Source organism: Populus euphratica, unplaced genomic scaffold (assembly GCF_000495115.2).
Source record: "Populus euphratica unplaced genomic scaffold, PopEup_1.0 scaffold1276.1, whole genome shotgun sequence".
In the NCBI taxonomy this organism is placed as follows: domain Eukaryota; kingdom Viridiplantae; phylum Streptophyta; class Magnoliopsida; order Malpighiales; family Salicaceae; genus Populus; species Populus euphratica.
This window is the reverse complement of record NW_011500757.1, coordinates 25,201-46,184: the sequence shown is the minus strand read 5'-3', so window position 1 is coordinate 46,184 and position 20,984 is coordinate 25,201. Positions and strand designations below refer to the sequence as shown.

General features: G+C 30.6%; 1 protein-coding gene and 1 long non-coding RNA gene across 2 annotated transcripts; one reads left to right on the top strand and one right to left on the bottom strand.

Moving 5' to 3' along the window:
- Positions 1–6,278: 6,278 nt before the first annotated feature.
- On the bottom strand, positions 6,279–7,566 carry LOC105116277 (uncharacterized). Its single transcript, XR_840502.1, has 3 exons — positions 7,488–7,566; positions 6,702–6,762; positions 6,279–6,602 (listed from the first exon to the last, which is right to left on the bottom strand). It is a non-coding gene; the product is annotated as an uncharacterized LOC105116277 (long non-coding RNA).
- On the top strand, positions 7,539–14,998 carry LOC105116278 (uncharacterized). Its single transcript, XM_011013554.1, has 4 exons — positions 7,539–8,370; positions 12,543–13,148; positions 13,253–13,544; positions 14,526–14,998. Exons 1-4 carry the CDS (start codon positions 7,711–7,713, stop codon positions 14,561–14,563), a joined length of 1,596 nt encoding a protein of 531 aa, XP_011011856.1. The 5' UTR covers positions 7,539–7,710; the 3' UTR covers positions 14,564–14,998.
- Positions 14,999–20,984: the final 5,986 nt, after the last annotated feature.

Sequence of the window (20,984 nt, the reverse complement as noted above, 5' to 3'; positions counted from 1 at the left end):
TGGATGGGAAGCCTATCCCCGACCCATAGAGGGCGTTTAAGCCGTTCTTGGACGTAAAACCAAGGGAAGATGTGAGCCACAATCACAACTACCTGTACATACACATGTTTTTTTTCAAAAGTAAATAAATAAATAAAAAGAGAGAGAGAGAGTGTGAGACTCCAGCTGGCCTACATATAGGTGTTATGATTGCCTTTCTCATTTCTCATCTATAAAACCCTCTCTTCCTTCCTTTCATTTCTACTCAACCCATACATTCAACAAATACAGAAGTGTGTAGAAATGGCAAGTTCCTCAAGTCATCAAATAAGAAATATTTGTGTTTTCGGTGGATCTAGTCCTGGGAAAGAAAAGGAGTTTTTAGAATCAGCAAATCATCTTGGTCAGGTGCTAGCTGAGAGAAAGATTCATTTAGTGTATGGGGGAGGCAGTATAGGGTTAATGGGAGGTGTGTCAATAACTGTATTTTTAGAAGGTAGTCAAGTTTGGGGGGTCATCCCTGAAGCTTTGGCACAAGGGGACATTATTGGAAAAACAATTGGAGAGGAACTTCAGGTCTTCACAATTTCTACTCAAATGAATGCAATGTTTAACCATGCTGATGTCTTCATTGCCTTACTAGGTGGTCTAGGCACATTGGAAGAGATCTTTCATATTTCTTCTTGGGCCCAACTGCACATTCATCATAAACCCATAGGTTTGTTAAATGTTAATGGTTATTATGATAAGTTGTTGTCTTTTCTTGATCATGCTGTGGAATAGGAATTTCTAACATTTTCGGCATGACAAATCATAATCTCTGCTGCTACTGTTAAACAATTGATTGACCAACTACAATATTTCATTCCTGTAATTGATCCTTCCATGAGTCGCATAAATTGATCATTTAAGGAAAGCCGTAAAAAATTAAATTAGATTTGAGCCTTCATTTGTGAATCTTTGTGTCTTTTGGTTTTATTATTGTGTTTTGTTATTTCTTATATTTGTTTCAATGTGTTTCAGGTTTGTTAGTGTTCGTTATTTCAGGTAATATCTTCTATACTATATCTTTCTACCTTTAAACATTGAGGACAATGTCACGTTTTAGTTAGGTGGAAAGGGTAGTAGCTAAAAAAAAAAATTTAACTGTGTTTTCTATTTCATAAAGCATGTGCAAAATTGTTGTTACTATAATGGTAGAGTAAGGAAAACTTTTTATGACTCTTAAGACGCAACTTAGTTATCATTCGTAACAAGGTCTATCATAATACTTCTTGAAATATTCAGATTTACAAACTCTCGCATTGTTATCACTTAATTTTGCTCATATACTTATTGAACATGTATTCTTAAACTTAATTTACACATACACACTTTAAACATATGATTGTGGGTTGCATATTGGATTATTACATTATTTATATTCTTTTGTTAAAGGTAACAACTAAGGGAAAAGGGATAGTATGTAATTAAAAAGAAAAAGACAAAAAAGACAAAAAAAAAGAAAAAGAAAAGAAAAAAATGATAATAATAAAAATGTAGATAAGTTTGGTTTCGTAGCCTCCCTAACCTAAGCAATTAAGCCCGAAGGGGTGTTTTAACACCTAATACCCTAAAGTCAACTGACTTGGGAGCTATTGGCTCAACGCTTGTTACATAGGTTGAGGAGAAAAGCTTAAGGGAATTAAACATTGCACTATCTACATATCAGTATTTGTGACCCAAGTTACTAAGCTCGTAGAGGTGTCTTAACACCTAATGCCCTAAGACCAACTGGTCTGGGAGTCATTAGCCAAAAGCTCGTTACATGGGTTAAATATGTATTGTGTTTTAAATTATATGTATTAAAAAAAAAAGACAAAAATAATAATCCCAACCCAAGGAAGTTAACCTTAAACATTATAATAAAATTTTTATTTTCTTCTAAGAAAAGCCCCATAATTATGTGTTGATACATTGAGTACAAAAGAAAGGTTTATGAATATATTGTTAAAAGGTATTGAGTAGGTATATAAATTTAATAAGAGTTTGTTTATCTGGATAAATTAATGGAAGTTAAATGATGACTACTTTGCTTTGTGGAATTTACAAAGTATTTTTCTATTTTAACGCTTTGATTACTAAGGACTAGTAATAAGATAGTTGGGGGGTGTGATTGATACTTAAAAGTGTATTTTTATCAAGGTTTTATATTATCATTTTGCACTTGAAGTATCAATAACTTCTTAACTAAAGCATATTTTATAATAATATATCTAATAATATAAGATACCTTTAATTCATGGTAAATGTTCATTTTAAATGCAGGCTTATCATATAAATGAAAGAATTGATTGATGAATTTAAGAACTAAAATTGGAAGGACAAAGAGATGGCCAAACTTAGAAAAGAGATGTCGGTGCAATCCAAACCGGAACACTGTTCGGTAATTAGGTCATATCTGGAGTTGTAGATCTCAGATTTAGGTCTAATTTATATGGATGGAAAGGTAAGACAACTTTCATATGGAGTCCAAGATCTAAAAAGGTCATTTTCAAGTCCAAATTATAACAACAACAAAGAAGTCTGAATCTGTCTTCCAACCTGAGCACTGTTCAATATTTGGCCCATATTTGGAGTTCTAAAAGTCTAAATGAGCTGAATTTTTTATACAAGAAAGCTGAGACAATTTCCTACAACTTTCATATTTTCAAGTGCCTTCAATTTTGACGTTATCAATGACATTTTGGGCAAACAAGAGAAGATAAGGATTGTCACCAAGTCAAGAGTTGGTCACCCACTCATCAATTAGTCATCAAATTAATAGTTCCCAATTTTGGCCTATAAAAGGAGGCATTTTCCATGCATTTAGGCATCTTGGTTTCCAGATCAAGATCATGCTCTTGCTTTCTCTCTTTGTATTTATTGTAATGTTTATGCTTTGCTTTCATTAATATCAAGTTTATGCCTTTCATTTCCTTTCCTTTACTTAGTTAACTCTTATCTTATTTATGTTATTATTTTGTGTATTTATTTTTCTTTTTTTTATTATGTTTAGCTAAGTTTATTATGTCAAGGTGAAAATGTTACACTAATGGTGTAAGAATAAGTATAGTGTAAACTTAATATGGACTTTAATGTTTGATATTAACATGTTTTGTATTTGGTATCTTGTTCACTCTTTAATACTTTGCTTGTTAAATGACTAATCTTGATTTATGTTGTATAACACTTGGTACACCAAATGCTTGGCACTTTCATAGCCCATACTGTATGGTATAACCGACACTTGAGCTATGAAAGGAACTTGATTTGTTGTTAATATAAGTTATAATCATGAATGCTTGACGAGATTTACAAGTATTAGCATTAATTGAATAAGATGACTAATGTAATCATGTTAATAATCTATAATCTGATTGGAATCTCCTTTGTATGTGGTTTCCAATTGAATAATAAGAGTTTATACTATACTTGTTTGACATACCATTAGTGGATCCTCTAACCTTGACATTGCTTGTTATTATTGTTTAATCCTTACATTAATTTTCTATCTCAAAGTTCTCATCAACTTTTCTTCTTCTTCTTCTTTTCCTTTTTCTTTTTCTTTATTATTGTTATTATTATTATTATTATTATTACTACTACTACTACTACTACTACTATTAATAGTATTATTATTATTGCTACTATTATTATTGTTGTTGTTATTGTTACTATTGTTGTTATTTATAATTTGTACAATTAACCTCCTTGTGGTTCGACCCCGGTCTTGCCGAGTTATTTATTACTTTGACACTCCTGCACTTGGGAGAAATCAATTTTAATGGTGATGTATTGGTGATTCCTTCAAGATATATAAGATAACTCAACCTAATATCAACGATGGTGATATTAGATCGGAAGATATTACAATGAAGTTTAAAAAAATGAAAATTGATTATAGTTTAATAATGAACTAGTACTTTTATATTAAGTAAGACATTGAATCAAGCAATCTCTGTATCAAAACTAAGATTTGTGCGTAAAAATTCAAGATTATAACATTACCTAAATGATTTCTAAAATTTATTTGCAATAATAAAATATTTATTAAGAAAATAAAAAGATAAACATTAAGATTCATTTATGCCTTAAAGAATTCACCTCAATCACCATTATCCTTAATTTGGATCAAAAAAGATATTAGCCAACTATGATTATATATAAGGAAACTTTAATAAACATGAAATAACTTGAATCAAACTAAAATAATAAGTTTTACAAACTAAAAAACTGAAATCTATAAAGAAGAACACAACACAATTTTGTAAAAATTCTAATAAAAATACGATCTAAGTTAACTTGTCTAGCCCATAACCCAGATTATGAATTCCATTGGGTTAAAAACCCTTTTTAAAAATATTTTTCAATTAAATGATAAATAAAATATGTTCACAAAGTTCACATTAACTCATTATTGCAATATTTGTTTAAGATTATAATAATACCATAGAAAGTAAATAGAAAAAAATTATGAAACCTTTTTCAACAATCTAAGTTAACCTTTTAAAGTTGTTGTCCAGATCATAGATCTCATTGGGTTTAATAACTCTATTTTTTCCTTTATACAATAAGAAAATAAGCACTCATAAAATTAAATACTAACTAAATATCAAATCATTTGTTTGAGACCATGATAAATCTAAAAAAAAAGCATGCTAAAACAAATGAGTTCAAAAACAGTCAAATATTTAAATATGCAATTGAGATGAAAAAAATCAATAAAAAATATCTTTTAGGAGAAAAAAAAGTTAGCACTACTAGGTCTTAAGAAAAAAACTCAAGTGTGCTGACTTGATTCATTTTTTTCTTTTTTATAGAGTGGATGACATGATACTTCTTCAAAATTAAAATTAATAGGTGAAACTTTATATATTGTTTCTAGATTTCAAGCATTGTAGGTGGCTAGAATTTTGAAACCTAATTTCAAAGGGTTAAAAAAAAATTTCACTTATTTTTTTAGATAAAAAGTATAAAAAACACATAAGGGACCTTAAAAAAACCATTTCTAGTATTTTAATTAGCTTTTAATTGGTTAACAAACAAAAAATTAACTCGGATCCAAATAAATAACAAGTCATGAACTGTTTTTTTAGCAAGGGAAAATAATTTAAATGAAACTTATCACGCAAAGGGAATCTATTTATACTAGGAAAGATGATTTTTGCCTTTGAATAGTAGTTATTCGTCAACTTTTTCTCACTTTCATCCTAATTTAATGACTCTTTTATTTCTCAAACTTAATGATTAAAATGTGAGTAAAATTGAGCAAAATAAAGTATTAGACCAACTGTTGCATGTTGAAATTAAAAGGATAAAAAAAGATTTTTGACAAATTTCCAAAGGCCAAAAAACCATTAACACATATTCTTTTAAAAAAATGCCCCATAATTTTTTCCTTCTCAAACAATAAAATCATAGTCTTTCTCTTGAAATCGAGCACCAACTCGATACCGAGATATTTTTCAATAATGATATAATCGTGTAAAAGTATATTAAAACAAAATATTAACTCAAAATTCCAATAAACACAGCATTAAAGGATCAAATTAAAAAAAAAAAATAATCAAAGACATCAAAGAAAAAAAAGAAGAAAAAGGACTTGAGTTAACACCATATCATCTTAAAAAATAAAAGTCTGTCATTGTTTTTTTGTTTTAATTTTAAAAATCTGATTTATAATTTTTTGAGAACCCAAAAAATAAATTTCTTTCCATAAAATTAAACATCAATCTAATAATTCCATAATGTTTCTAGAGATTATGATAATGATATAATATACAAATCAAAATAAATTATTAACTCAATATTTAAATAAACACAAGAATAAAAGATAAAATTTGCAGAAAGAATTGACTGGCTGAGATAGAAAAAAAAAACCAAAAGAATTATACTAATAAAAAGTAAAACTCGATGCGAATTTATATTCATGTTCATATTCATATTCATAGTGTTTTGCTTCACAATCTATATTACAGTGTTTCACCGATATCACTTATTCCTTAAAAAAAAAATTAATGTGCTATGTGAATCATTAATTAACCGAATTTATTATTCAACTAAAAACCGAAGCTTTAAACTTTCCTCAGTGATCAATTCGAGATAGCCTAGATGAGGAACCGATGATCGTGGTGTGGTGTTCTTAGGTTCTCCATATTATTATCCTGACATTTTAGAGCAATAAGAGAGTGTTAATGGTGATGGTTTATATTTCAGAGCAATCAAATTTAAAATGAATTAAAGTTGCAATGATTTAATATTTTAAGAAGTTTCACATATTTACAAAAATAAATGGTAAAACAAGGCAAACAGAAATGGCACACACCAGACAAAGCAAAAGTCAAGTGTCAACAAAAGAGAACCAAGTCTTCACGCTTTCTTTTACTCTCTGTTTCTGTCTCTCTCTCTCTCTCCCTCTCTCTCTCTCTCTCTCTCGAAGGGTCTGTGATGGAGCTTCTTGAGGCAGAAGTCCTTGGGCCCGTAGACGCGTCCTTACCAGCCCACGCTCTCTTGCATCTCCTTCTATTATGCGCGTGAAGAATAATCCATTCTTATGATCCTTCTCTGGCGTTTCTGCTCTCTTACCATGATGCCTCCTTTTTCTGGAAAAAAATAAAAATAAAAATAAAAATCGAAGTACAGAACATCACTAGTTCAGAGGGGATGGAATAGAATGTGCTAGGTGGCGAGGCAATGGCTACCTGTAACTAACGGCCATATCCCTCAAGAATTCCCGATAATGACAGCTCGTCTCGTCTCAAACTGTTCGGTGGAAGTCCATCGGAGAAAAATGTTAATTATCTTATATTATTATTATTAAACTTCAAACTTGGGCAAGGTGTTCATGGACCTTCCAACTCCATTTTTTAGGTACTTAAGTTATAAAATTAAACGTGTAGGAGTACGAGAGTTGTGATTTGGTGGATTTAAAGTTAGCCCGAATTAAAAAAAAATATTAAAGATAATATTTTTAGTAACAGGGAAGGATCTGCAGCCATAGTAATGTTATAGCCATGTTATTTTGGATATGTTCTTCGATGAATTTGACTAATTGTGACATAATTACTATAAAAACATATAAATAAAAAATGAGAATTTACAAATTTCAACGAGGAAGACCTTCACAGTTGAAGGGACCCAAAGACTTATTCATATGGGAACCTTCGTGGATTATTAACGAGGTCCAAAGTAAGAAACCGCGCCCTCGTTTCTGCAATCGTCACCTTGGAATCTAAACATGGTAAATATTTTTTATTGTGAAATATATTATAATAATATTTTTTATTTATTTTTTAAAAATTATTGTTAAAATTAATACATCAAAACAATTTAGAATATATAAAAAAATTAATTTTTTAAAAAATACAGTTTACATTCCCTACATTTATTTGTCTATCGCAACCGTGGCTATAGTTAGGTCAAGAAAGACCAAACACAATCATACTTTTTGATCAAATTAATTACTACATAATAATCAAAGAAATTACCTTTCTAAATTTCTCTTCACCTTCATCTCTGACCAGCTAAGCTGCTGTGCCATTTCCAACACAGAGACAAAAACCCTTCCTTGTATCTTCCTTCCATATTACTTGTTTATTAATCCTTGAGCTATCAATCTGTTATCAAGGTTTCTGTAACAAGCAGCAGGACGTACTTGTCTCTGGCTAATTAAGAGGATAGGACTTATTAGGACTGCAGTTTCGATAGTTGATGGAGTTTTTTACCAAAACAAAGGCAGTTAAGCTCCGGAGCCACCTTGAAAAGTACTTGATCGCAGACGAAGACCTAGAAACTGCTCGTCAAACACGACACGGCTCGGCACGCAAAGCAGCCATATGGTTCGTGGAGGTAGTCGATGAAAAAAGCGATGTTATTCGTCTCAAAGGCTGCTATGGCAGATACCTCACAGCCTCTGACATGCCCTTTTTATTAGGCATGACGGGGAAGAAAGTGATCCAGACAGAGCTGTCTGAAAATAATTTTGACAACTGGAAGCTGGAGTGGGAGCCTATAAGAGACGGGTTTCAGGTTAAACTTAAAAGCTGGTGTGGCAAGTTCTTGCGAGCTAACGGAGGGACACCGCCGTGGAGAAACTCGGTGACTCACGATGAGCCACACACTGGTTCGACGAGAAAATGGATTCTTTGGGATATTGAGGCGGTACAAGAGATTGGAAATGATTCCTTGAAGGATTACTTGTCGTCTATGTCGAGCTTTTCTACAGTGTCCGATGATATTCTTGACGCTGTTTCGGATGATTATAAGGGATCGGAAGCCGGGTCTCCGAAATCGGTTGTGTCGTCCGGGAGGACTCCGAGATTGACCCTAGTAAAGTCAATGTCTCCACGATTGTCTTTGTCCTCAACTAAGGTACGTTCTTCTTTTCTTTAAACTCGGTAAATTAAATTTGGTTTAATTATCTTATTTGGAATTTAATTACGTTCATCAGAGATAATTAATTTGAACCTATTTTTCATTTTGTTTCTTAATCGCTTCACTATTCTTCTTCTTCTTCTTCTTTTTTCAAGCTATGCAGAAAATATCTTCCTTTTTTTAAGTTTATTTTTCTTTGTTTAAATTATGCAAAAAAAAAAACCCTAAAACTAGTCACCCAATTAGTCACTAATAACAGATAGAGTTTGGTGATATAATTAAGAGCAAGGTGTAAGTTTTGAGCATTTTTATGAACTGATTAATCATTAAAAAAAAAAAGTATTAATCACCCATGACAGCCCCTTTGTTACTCTATAAGTTAATAGATACGCTACCCAATTCCTAAATTTTTACGAGTTCTTAGGTTGCACTCAACGTAGGAATACTGCATGGTTTTGTGTAGAGTTTTTCCCCAAACAAATTACTTTTATTGTAAAAAATTAAATGATACTTTTGAGCATATTAATTTATCAAATTAAGGTGGTTTTGCGTCTCCTTATCAAGTACGTCAGTTTTTAAAAAGTAGAATAATATTCTAATGAAATTAAACGGATAATATAATGTACTTACAATACAAAAACACATTTAAAGAAAAAAAAAACTCTAAAAATCGCCATCCTTCTGGTCCGTTCTTGGTTATTCCCATTTTAATGAAAATAAAATAATTTTGGAGACTAGAGATGCTGGCAAGTAAATAATTAATTTAAGATGTTTAGAGTATATTTGTTTTTTATTTCAAAATTATTTTTAAAAAAATATAAAAAATCTTATTTTTTATTTATTTTAAATCAATATGTTTTTAATGTTTTAAAATTATTTTAATATACTGATATTAAAAATAATTTTAAAAAAATAAAAAAATTATTAACATATATTTTAATATAAAAATTTATTTAAAAAACAATTATAATTATACTCTAAAAAAATTTAAAAAATATTAAAAAAAAGATAAAAAGAGATGTAGATTTAAATCATGAGTGGATAATTAATTTGTGATACTTAATTAATTCGGAATAAATTTAATAGGATGAGTATTTACTTGGTATAATTCTAATGTAAAAAACATTTAAAATTTTTATTTTTTTTTATTTTTTTATTTTTTTTAATATGAGAATTGATTTCTTATTATGTGGAAAAAAAAAATACTCTTCAAGATACTCCATTTAAGAAATATAATTGTAACTCATAAATATTTGTTTTTTAAAATTATTATTAATTCAAGTATATTAATTATAACTCCTAAATATAATTTAAATTTTAAATTTTTTTTTAAAAGATGATTAATTCAAGTATATTATAAATTTTAAAATTATTAAATATTTATTTAATTATTAACTTTGAGATCTGGAAGATTCGAATAAGACACCCAGTTATTAAAAGAAAAAAAGACGATAAGACGCAAAATCACCCTTCCACGCTACAAAAAGGTGGTCTGAAGAAACAGGAACAGGAACAGAAACAGTAGTGGAAGAAAGAAAGGGGCCCTCCGCCCCACTGATTATGAATTGGTCACCTTTGCACTCCTTCATTTCTGTCGTGGCGCTTCCTTAGCGCCACTGATTAGGTTGGTTTACGTCTTAGTCACGAATTGGAAAATGATAGGCAATTGCAGTGCGTGCACGCACTTCTTCATCTGATGTCCAAGTGCTTCAACGGATGAGATTAACGACACCCACAACTAAATAAATAAGAATTAATTAATTAATTAAACCCTGATGGGTGTGCTTCAATTGCCCTAAACCACCTAAAAAAAAAAAGAAAAAGGGGGTGTGTGTATTTTTGTTCCTCTCTCTGAAACCCTATCCAGATCCTGCAATCTCTTCCCATCAATTCTTCTCTTCGTCTTTAGTGCTTGAAAAACAAACTCACACCGAACCAGATATATTATTTTACCCTCTCATTTTCTTATAAAATCACTCCTGGTTCCTTAAAATCATCGTCTTTGATGTGATTTTGATTAAATTAATAAGAGTGAAGGTGAGGTTAACGGGTGAGTGAAGAGAGAGGAGATAGCAGCATATTGAGGTTCAATATAAGGGGAATGAAGGTGAGGTTAACGGGTGAGTGAAGAGCATATTGAGGTTCAATATAAGGGGGAAAAAAAAAAAACTGAAACAGAGAGAGACTGCGGGGTGAGTTAGAATTAGGCTTCATAACTATAACTGTTGTTTCTTAAATTTTTATTTTTTATTTGGAATTGTATAGAAATAATATTATTTTTATTTTTTAAATTTAGTACTGACATAAAAATATAAAAAATATATATATTTTTTAATTTTTAAAACATGAAAACAAACAAACTCTTAAAATCATGTAAAAATTTATATATATCACTGGTTGAGGCCTTGATTGTTTTGGGATAAAAGAGATTACATTTTTGTTTTTTTATTTGTCTTGAAATATTAACTTAATCAATTAGTTTTTAAAATTAAAGAAATTACTTAATTTATTTCTTAATACTCAAGGAATATAACTTACTCAGAACCGCAAATGAATCTGACAGAAGACTGAGAGGGGAAGGGCTGCATGCCCTGCTCTTTCCGGAGGCTCCTTTGATTTTGTGTTTTAAAATTGCTATTGAAAACTTTTTATTTTTTTTAATTTATATCATTTTTATATTAATATATTAATGTGAAAAATAATTTTAAAAAAATAAAAAATATTACTTTAATATTTTTAAAAATAAAATAAAAATAATCGTTGTTACATTCCTAAACTAGCTACTGATAGAGATAGAGAACCAGGACGTGAAAAGTCACAATTCATGTGACATGGTCCCTGTTTAATTAATGATAAAATGAAATGAACAACTGAATTTAAGAAAAAAAAAATTTGATAAAATTTAAAAAGTATTCTTAAATATTAAAGATGTTCATTTTAGATTCAGTTCAATTTTAATAAAAAAAAAGTAATCAAGTTGAAATTTAAAAAAAAAAAATAGTTCAAATTGAAATGGCTTTGTTTTGGCTTAATTTTTTTAAAATTTTTTCAATTTGAATTATATTTGGTTTTTTTTATTTTAAGTTTATAAAATTAAATTAAACCATCTGTTTTTTTTAATTCTAATCAATTTTTTTATAATTTAATTTTTTATTTTTATAATTTAATTAATTTCTCAGTTTTTTTCAAACCCCTACATAATACTTGGTAATATTTGCATTGGGGACGCAAGGAAGCTTCAGGTGAAATGCGAATCCAGAGGAGAGATTAAAATAAAGTACACGGTCAAACAAGTCGACTACTCCGGATTCCCAGTACACTCTGCTAATAAAATAATATCTCTCTCTCTCTCTCCAAGTTGATAAGACCGAGTTAAAGGGGGAAAAATTAGATATATTAAATTATTTTTTTAATAAAAACAAACATGAATCTTTATTCTATCACTTAGATTAAGTTAAAATTGTCACGGCATTTCACATGTGTTTTTTTTTTTTTAACAAAAAATCAACTGGTGAATCTGGAACCCATCTAAATTAGATCCAGAGATACTGATTAAGATTTTTTATTTTATTAATTAGGTTTAAGTTTCAAGTGTTTATTTAAATAATTTGTAATTTATTTTCAAAGTGATTTTAAACTTCCAAAACAAATAAAGTTATTTTTTTTATAGAGCCGGTAATATTTAGCATTGTGGTTGAATTTTATTTTTAAATATTTTTAAATTTTATTTTAGCTTAAAACTATTTTTTGTGTATTTTTTTATGTTATTTTACTATATTAATATCAAAAATATTTTAAAAAAATATATAATTTTAATTAATTTCTAAATAATAAAAAAAAACATTTTAAAAAACTAATACTACCCTTCCCATCGATCACGGAACCTGAACTGATGTCCGAAAATCGACCAGAAATCATGACTGGCGCGAAAAGGCCACGTAATTGCCGTGTCCGAAACACCGTAGCTGCCTGAAGCTGACCGTTTACTCTTAATTTAAAAACTATTTCAACACCCATCCCTTTCCACTTGCAAGCAGAACAGATCGAAGAAAAACCCAAGAAACCAAAACAAAGATCTAGCACAGCACCACTTCTCTCTTATCCTTAACTTCACCTACGACTCTTCGTTAATAACTAGTCTTTTTCTTCTTTTGAACAACTTTTCGCAGACCAACTCCAACAATTTCCGGTCAGGGATGGATTTCTTTCACAAAGCAAAAGCCGTCCGTCTCCGCAGCCACCACGACAAGTACCTTCTCGCCGAAGATGATGAGGAGTCCGTGACCCAAGACCGAGACGGATCCTCCAAGACAGCCAGATGGATTGTCGAACTTGTGCCTGGATCTGACTTCATCATCCGCCTCAAGTCCTGCTACGGTAAATACCTCACTGCTTCTAATCAGCCTTTTCTTTTGGGCATGACGGGTCGCAAGGTCCTTCAGACACTTCCCAGACGCCTTGACTCGTCCGTCGAGTGGGAACCCGTTAGAGAAGGGGGTCAGATGAAGCTCAAGACCCGATATGGGAACTTCTTGAGAGCCAATGGAGGATTGCCACCATGGAGAAACTCGGTTACTCATGACGTCCCTCATAGGACTTCTACACAAGATTGGGTCCTTTGGGATGTTGATGTTCTGGAGATTCAAGTACACCAGTCTCCTACTGGTCATGCGCCTGATCTAAACAAAATTATGTCTCATGCCGATTCTTTGGATTTCGAGTCCACCTCTCCAACTTCTCTCTCTATCAAGTCAGGAAATTTTTCAAGACAGGAGGTAATTCTGATCTCGATTTGCTGATTTGATTGAATTTAGTTAGTTTTTTTATTTCTTGTTTGTTTTTTCTCTGCTTGGTGGTAATTTGTTTTTGAAATGGACAGTCGAGTGATTCTAATGTGACTTCGCCGAGGAAATCAGAAGGGAGGACGATATACTACCATGTGGCTGATGAGACTGGTGAGGTTGATGATGATGGAACGGTGGGTTACTCGTTGAATTTTAAGGGAAATGGGGTTGATGAGTTGACTAAAAAATTGAAGGAAGACACGGGCCTTGAGGATATTGTTGTGTGTACTCGTAGTCCCTTGAATGCAAAGCTTTATCCACTTCGATTGCAGCTTCCTCCAAACAATGCAGATATGCATGTTATTCTAGTTCAGTCATCCTCAAACGGTGAGCTCATGATGCATTAAGTTTTTTTTTTTTTTTTGTGTGGTCTGGTGATTCTAATGCAATGCGCAGTTGTTGAACAAGTTTTTGTTACTCGTGAATGTTGCTCTGATTTTCACAATTCAGTTCTATGTGGGTAATATTAGCACTGGAACCTCAGCTCATAAAAGATTAATGAGGTTCTTGCCTATGATAAATGATATTTAGTGTAGGTGTATTTGCTGCTGGATTTGCCTAGAGTCCTTGCATTGCATGATACATGCTGTGTTTGGTTGTCATCAAAGACAACTGTGTATTTTCTTTCCAAAGTTTATGGGGTTGAAATGTTTGTATACTCGTATAGCATTGAATGCTAATAAACATGGCTCCAGAAAAAGTTGTGAGTGAGAGCATGTTGGATGGACTTGGGGACAGACCATTTTATTGTTCTACATCAGAATGGAGGCTCAATGATTGTCATTTGGTAATCTCTAAAAGGAACATTGAAAAGCTATGACAATATAGGTTTGGGTAAAAAATAAGAGGGCGGACGGAGAAAGGCTTGGATTGGATTGGTTTGTGCTGTTCTATAGCACGGGATGGGGTATCAATTTTTAAACCAGATAGGAATTGGGAAGAAATGATTGTCACTCTTTTATAAACCAAAATTTAATAAAAGATGTCTCCATTAGATATCATCTTTGAGGGTCATGCTTTCTATTATCAAGTGCCTGTTGAACTGGAGTAAGCATGCAAGCTTCAATGTTGAACGCATTTACCAGATGGAGGAAATGATGAGTTTGAAAAAAATTGCGCTACAATTTCTAATTAGATTATGTGACTTGTATAATCTCTGATCTTTTTTGCCCAACTATTTTAACCCTTGTTAACAATGTTGTCGTAAATCTTGTTCTTAATTTTCAATTCCCATACGCATTTCCAATAGACTTGCTCATTTGTTTGTCTTTGAACTTGTCCTTGACTTGTTTTCTTTTGGTGAATCAGTGGCCAGGGATTTTGCAAAACAAGGAGTTCCTTTATGATATACAGTGGACAGGGTACCGCAGTTTTGTTAAATATCCGTGCAATTCACCATTACGTGAACTATATACATTCTATTTCGGCCTCTGAAATATGCTAGTTTGAAAGCACTTGGTGATTCAATGGTAACAGGATGCCTGTTCACCGGCAAAAGGAAGAAGCCACGAGCAAAAATGATTTTGCTATTGTCAGCGCAGAGGGTCAATATGGTGACAGGATGCCTGTTCACCGATTGCTCCATGCCTCAGATAAATAATGCTCCAAAATTTTTGTCTGCTTGGAATATCACTATAGCATGATTCCTTTATAGCTTCATTGAACGATTTTGTTGTAAATCTCCGCATCTGTTTTCTCGTGTAAGATTTATGTTTTGACTGGTGTCTGTTGGTGCCAGTGTTTTAATCTTATGGAAATTATTACAGCTTCCAAAGTGTTTATGTAGGGTTTCCCTCTTGTGAAAAGTAGTTATGTGCTTCTTGGCACAAGGTTATCTTTGTTAGTCGAGAACTGGAAATGGAGAGTTTAGATTATCTCTAGAAGATTGTCCAGTGGATGTCACGGAATATTTTTGAAAGGCTTCTTCCCTTCCCATCAGCCTTTACATACCATTCACTCTAAATGCTTACCTTAAATTAAATGATAACCACCTTGGGCTTTTGAAATTGAGACTGGAGATTGTCTTTTGCTTGATTTTGCTTAGCTAAGTCTCTGGTCAGCTAGTCCGGAGTCCTTGGCATCAGCAACTTCGGTCTTTCCCCGATGGCTCCTGGTCACTTTGCACTTTGTGCTTGTTCTTCTTTATTTATTGTCCTTGAGCTGTTGAGCATCTTTCGTCGCGTGCGTGGTTACCTATTTATGAACGAGCGTTTGTAGATATCTTAATGGACTTAAACCCAGCTCAAGTTTAGGCTTAATAAAATTCTCCTAGCGCATATTCATCAAGTTTAGGCTAAATCTGCGAGCACTGGTTCAAGTAGGCTTCTTCTCACCAGTTGTCTCTTTTGTCCTATCTTTGTATAGTTTAATTTGATAGCTATGAAAAAAGTTGATCACATAATCAACCTAAAAGTTGCACGTTTTAGGTTTGTGGAAACACAGCAAGTAGTATGGTTTTCGGCCTTTGTAGAGGCGGCAGGTTAGTGCAGCTGGGCAAGACTAAGGTGCGGTGCACGTTGGGCCGGAGGGTTTAGTAATTTTGCCTTGAGTGCTCTCTTATCAAACAGATTTTTTATTAAACTAATTTGACAATCCTTCTTATTTGATTTTTTTCTCTCATAATACTTGGTTTATGGTTATAGTTATTGAAAAAAGACGCTGTAGATTTTGTTAAAAAATCATGGTTAACGGCATATTTAAAGTCAAAAATACATCAAGTTGCTACTATATTTGTTATGTGGCTAATCAATCTGTAAACGAAACATTTATTTTATTTAATTAATAAATATAGAATAAAAGTAAAGTTCTTAAAACAAAAATGATTTGTAAAGAAAGGTAAATAAGTCTATAAATATTAGCTTTATTAATAAAGGATAAGATTAATAGATTTTTAGAAAAGTTTCACCAAGTCTCGACAATAAGGTCGCTATGATTTATAAAAAAATTTAATTTGATTATTATTTTTTTCAAAAATGCAACTCGATCCATTTCCAACGACCTAATTCATGGTAGTTGCTAATGGGGACCTATTGACATTTTATTTAGGGTTCCACCCTCTCGACATGCCTTTGGAATTTGAACTTTTCATGCTTTAAATTGTGGGGCATTGCTTGATTTGGAAGAAAAGCAAGGAGGACAAACTACAAATGAAAGGCACTTTGTTTCTATCCACGTGTGTTGTTGTCGTGTGGGCCGACATTATTCACGCTATAAATAAGCAGGTTAGAACTAACGATCAAAACCACCAAGCCGAGCAGGGGAGAGGGGTGGCACTTGGCCGGTGCTTATGCCTCAAAACGACACAAACCATTGCGTGTCATGAATACTTGATTATTCATTGCATTATATTATTTTAATTATTTGCTAAAGCCTTTGTCAGAATAACTTTTTGACATGTGCCCCCGGAACGGGGTGGCGGATCTGGAAGCGGAGACGAAACTTTTTTTGTGGACGCGTGTCCGTTTGTCGTTGTTCTAGACAAATCAAAGAAATAAAGGGTATCAGTGTCGAGATGAGAAAATTTTAGTTATAAACCTTTTGGTATCTTATCGGGCTATGCAAAAAGTTTAATTACTTCCATATCCCAGAATGTTTGGTGAAATCAGACTTTTGCCTCAAACTTCGTAGACGTGTATATATAACCTTATGGACATGCACTCATATAAACTTATTTAATCTTAATAAATACTTTATTTATTTTTAATATCTATTCTATATTTAATTAAATTAATCTAATATTTTTACACCTATTTAATTTTGAATGCAAATTATTTTCATCCCAAAAATTTTATCTTCACTTTTGATTTATCTATCAAATATTATATTCATTAATTAAATATAAGATGTGCATTAAAAATAAATAAAGAATTTATTAAAATTAAATAATTTTATACAAACAAAGTAAATATAACGTGTAGTAAATTAATTATTTGCATGACATATTTACTAACAAATTATAAAATAACTAATTGCATTGTATTAGTTATTTAATGCGCTCACTTTGAAGAAAAAATAGATATAAAAAATAAAAAAATAAAATTTATGACCTGTTAAAAAAAATTAAAAATATGTTCACTAAATTTTTTTTTCTAATCATATTTAATTTTTAAAGAAAAATAAACTCTAAAATATAATTAAATACTCCATGAAATTTGTAAAATTTCTCCATGGTTAGCCCTTCATTATTAAAATTCTAAAATGCATGGGTTTTTTGCTATACATGCATATATTATGAATCAAGATACAATTCATTATGTACTTATTGTACACATGCATTAAGGACTAAGATACAACTCATTGTGGATTTGCACAATAGTTTTACTACATATTCTGCATTGTCGCTTGGATGCAATATGTGAGTGCTTTCATTGCAAACTACATTATTTAGATTTCCACTTTGTTAAAAGAATTATGGGTTGGGGAGATGTAATGGCAGGGTTATTCTTGCCCTAAAGAGTTGCAAAGACTGTAGGGGGTAGGATTATCTTTTTAGATAAAAAAAAAAAAAATCACTTGAGATTTTGCTGGAGCTACACGGCCCTAAAAATAAACACCTGAAATTGGCTTTTGGCTACAAGTCAGGACACTAGGTCTAGCTAATTACCTAAGCAAGGGGGCATTACTTTGCTGCATTTTCAGTCAACAATTGCGACCGGAGGCATTGCATCCTCTACCAAGAGCTATTGGGTCAAGTTTCACAGCCAAACTCAATACTGTTGGTCAAACCTCAACACACATTTGATGCTTGGGCTAGCTACCTGTATGTTGGCAAACCAAATGGACTCATGGGGCTTAAGCTCCTGTCTCAATGTCTGAAATACTACTATGCACACGTGACACTAGAGCTCACTATCTTAGGGCGGGACATCTCAAGTACACATGTGGTACTTGGATTAAAAATTATTTTTAGCCAGCAAATACTAGCTAAAAATTCATTGTCCAATTTATTTTCATATGAAAACACATAAAAGCATTTTTTTTTGTTTTAAAATTATATTTTTAACTCAAAATATCCATAAATTTATCTAAAATATAAAATTAAACTGAAAAAAATCTTAACTTTCATTTACCTTTTCCTATAATATAACCGGTAAAAAAAATATAACACCTATAAATTATCTAAATTAATTTATCATGTAAATATAGTGGTTCAAATATAAATAAAAATATAGTGTAGAGGAAATTTTTAGTTAAGGGTCAACTTCAAGAGCATGTTTGGAATTGTGGTGAGGTGGTGGTTTAAAATATTTTTTTAAAAAAAATACACATGTTTGGAATTGTGGTGAGGTGGTGGTTCAAAATTTTTTTTTTTAAAATACATTAAAGTAATTTTTTTAAAAAAAATTATTTTTGATATGAATCATTAATTTAAAAAGTTAATATAGTGATTAAAAAAATTATTTTTTTTTATGGATGTAATCTTGATGTAAACATTTTAAAGAATGAAATTTATCAAAATATATTAGACTGATATCATAATATATTTTTTAAATGATTGAAAAATAATTTAATCTTAGTTAATAGATAAAATATCCTTAAAATTAAATAAAAATATTTATTATGAGTGTTTTTTTTAATTATTTTTTTATGGAAGTCCAAACATATCAGAGGAGAGGTGGTTTAAAATAATTTTGATAAATGTACTACATAAATAATATATTTAATATCCAATTAAAAGAAATTAGTTTCAAGTCAGCTTCTGTTTTCACCAAATTTAATAAGTCGACGAGGTATATAAATGAAAAAGAAAGAGACAAAAAGTACATGCCCATTATGATCATGCTTGGCAAGACCGGTCTTCGTTTGTTTGTTAAAAATTTAATTTATTTTATTGTTTTTAAATAGTTTTGAATTCTTGATATTAAAGATAAATTTAAAAAAAATATTATTTTAATATATCTTTATCACAAGTCAGCAACACTCCAACTATTAGAAGTATGACATGACTATATTTATATATATATTTTTGTATATCAAATTTTTATATATATATATATATATATTTTTGTATATCAAATTATTTTCATAAACCGATGGATTTCACACTAAAATAGTATAATTTTAAAAATAGATATGAAGTATGAGCAGGTTACAGTTACAGTTAGGAGAGTCGATATCAGGTTAATATAATTCTTTTAAAGGAGGAACCAAACAAATATTTTTAAAGAAAAGTCAATGAAATAATAGGTTTTGATTATATCATACTCGACTTATTATTATTTATTTTTTAAATTTTTAAAAAACTTGAAACAAATAAAGTTTAGTATGGATATATTAAAAAAATAATATAAATTATATATTAAAATTTTATTTAATAATTTAAATATTTGAATTGAATTGATTTTTTAAAATAGTATCAAAATATTAATAATTAAGTAATTATTAGTTTAAATTTTATTATTTTTATTAATTTAATAAAAATTAAATATAAGATAGTTTAAGTTCATGTAATTTTAAATTATAAAAAAATTTTATTTTAAAAAATAATATAAATTATATATTAAAATTTTTAATTAATTTTCAACATAACTGGTTATTATATCACACTAGAGAGGATGTCTGCTAAATACCCTATCTACGTGGCTTCAATAGATGCGATCCATCCACCCACACCATCCTTGAGTAATAGATACCGGACATTGATCGATTGATTATTGTTACGAGGTCGTTTTTATGGGGAAATGACGCCGTCATTCATTCAGCACCACCGAGGAGAGAGAGAATATATATATATATATATATATATATATATATATATATATAGTGTTTGGAATTGGATGTCCCTGCACGTATTCTGTCGGCACAGTGTGTTCTAAGCTTTAAAGCTGTCACACAAACTACTCATGTCTAATCACTGATATTTCTGTAAGATAATCGATCGGTCCTTTTCACTTGAAGTTGGCTTTTGGCTACAAGCCAGGACACTAGGTCTAGCTAAGCAAGGGGCATTACTTTGCTACATTTTCAGTTAACAATTGCGACTGGAGACATTGCATCCTCTGCCAAGAGCTATTGGGTCAAGTTTCACAGCCGAACTCAATACTGTTGGTCAAACCTCAACACACATTTGATGCTTGGGCTAGCTACCTGTATGTTGGCAAACCAAATGGACTCATGGGGCTTAAGCTCCTGTCTCAGTGTCTGAAATACTACTATGCACACGTGACACTAGAGCTCACTATCTTAGGGCGGGACATCTCAAGTACACATGTGGTACTTGGATTAAAAATTATTTTTAGCCAGCAAATACTAGCTAAAAATTCATTGTCCAATTTATTTTCATATGAAAACACATAAAAGCATTTTTTTGTTTTAAAATTATATTTTTAACTCAAAATATCCATAAATTTATCTAAAATATAAAATTAAACTGAAAAAAATCTTAACCTTGATTTACCTTTTCCTATAATATAACCGGTAAAAAAAATATAACACCTATAAATTATCTAAATTAATTTATCATGTAAATATAGTGGTTCAAATATAAATAAAAATATAGTGTAGAGGAAATTTTTAGTTAAGGGTCAACTTCAAGAGCATGTTTGGAATTGTGGTGAGGTGGTGGTTCAAAATTTTTTTTTTTAAAATACATTAAAGTAATTTTTTTAAAAAAAATTATTTTTGATATGAATCATTAATTTAAAAAGTTAATATAGTGATTAAAAAAATTATTTTTTTTTATGGATGTAATCTTGATGTAAACATTTTAAAGAATGAAATTTATCAAAATATATTAGACTGATATCATAATATATTTTTTAAATGATT

Excerpts from the sequence above, each read along its gene's own strand:
- LOC105116278 (XM_011013554.1), top strand. The coding sequence starts at position 7,711 with ATGGAGTTTTTTACCAAAACAAAGGCAGTTAAGCTCCGGAGCCACCTT. Across the intron at positions 8,371-12,542 it reads TGTCTTTGTCCTCAACTAAG|ACCAACTCCAACAATTTCCG; the intron begins GTACGTTCTTCT and ends AACTTTTCGCAG. Across the intron at positions 13,545-14,525 it reads AGTTCAGTCATCCTCAAACG|TGGCCAGGGATTTTGCAAAA; the intron begins GTGAGCTCATGA and ends TTGGTGAATCAG.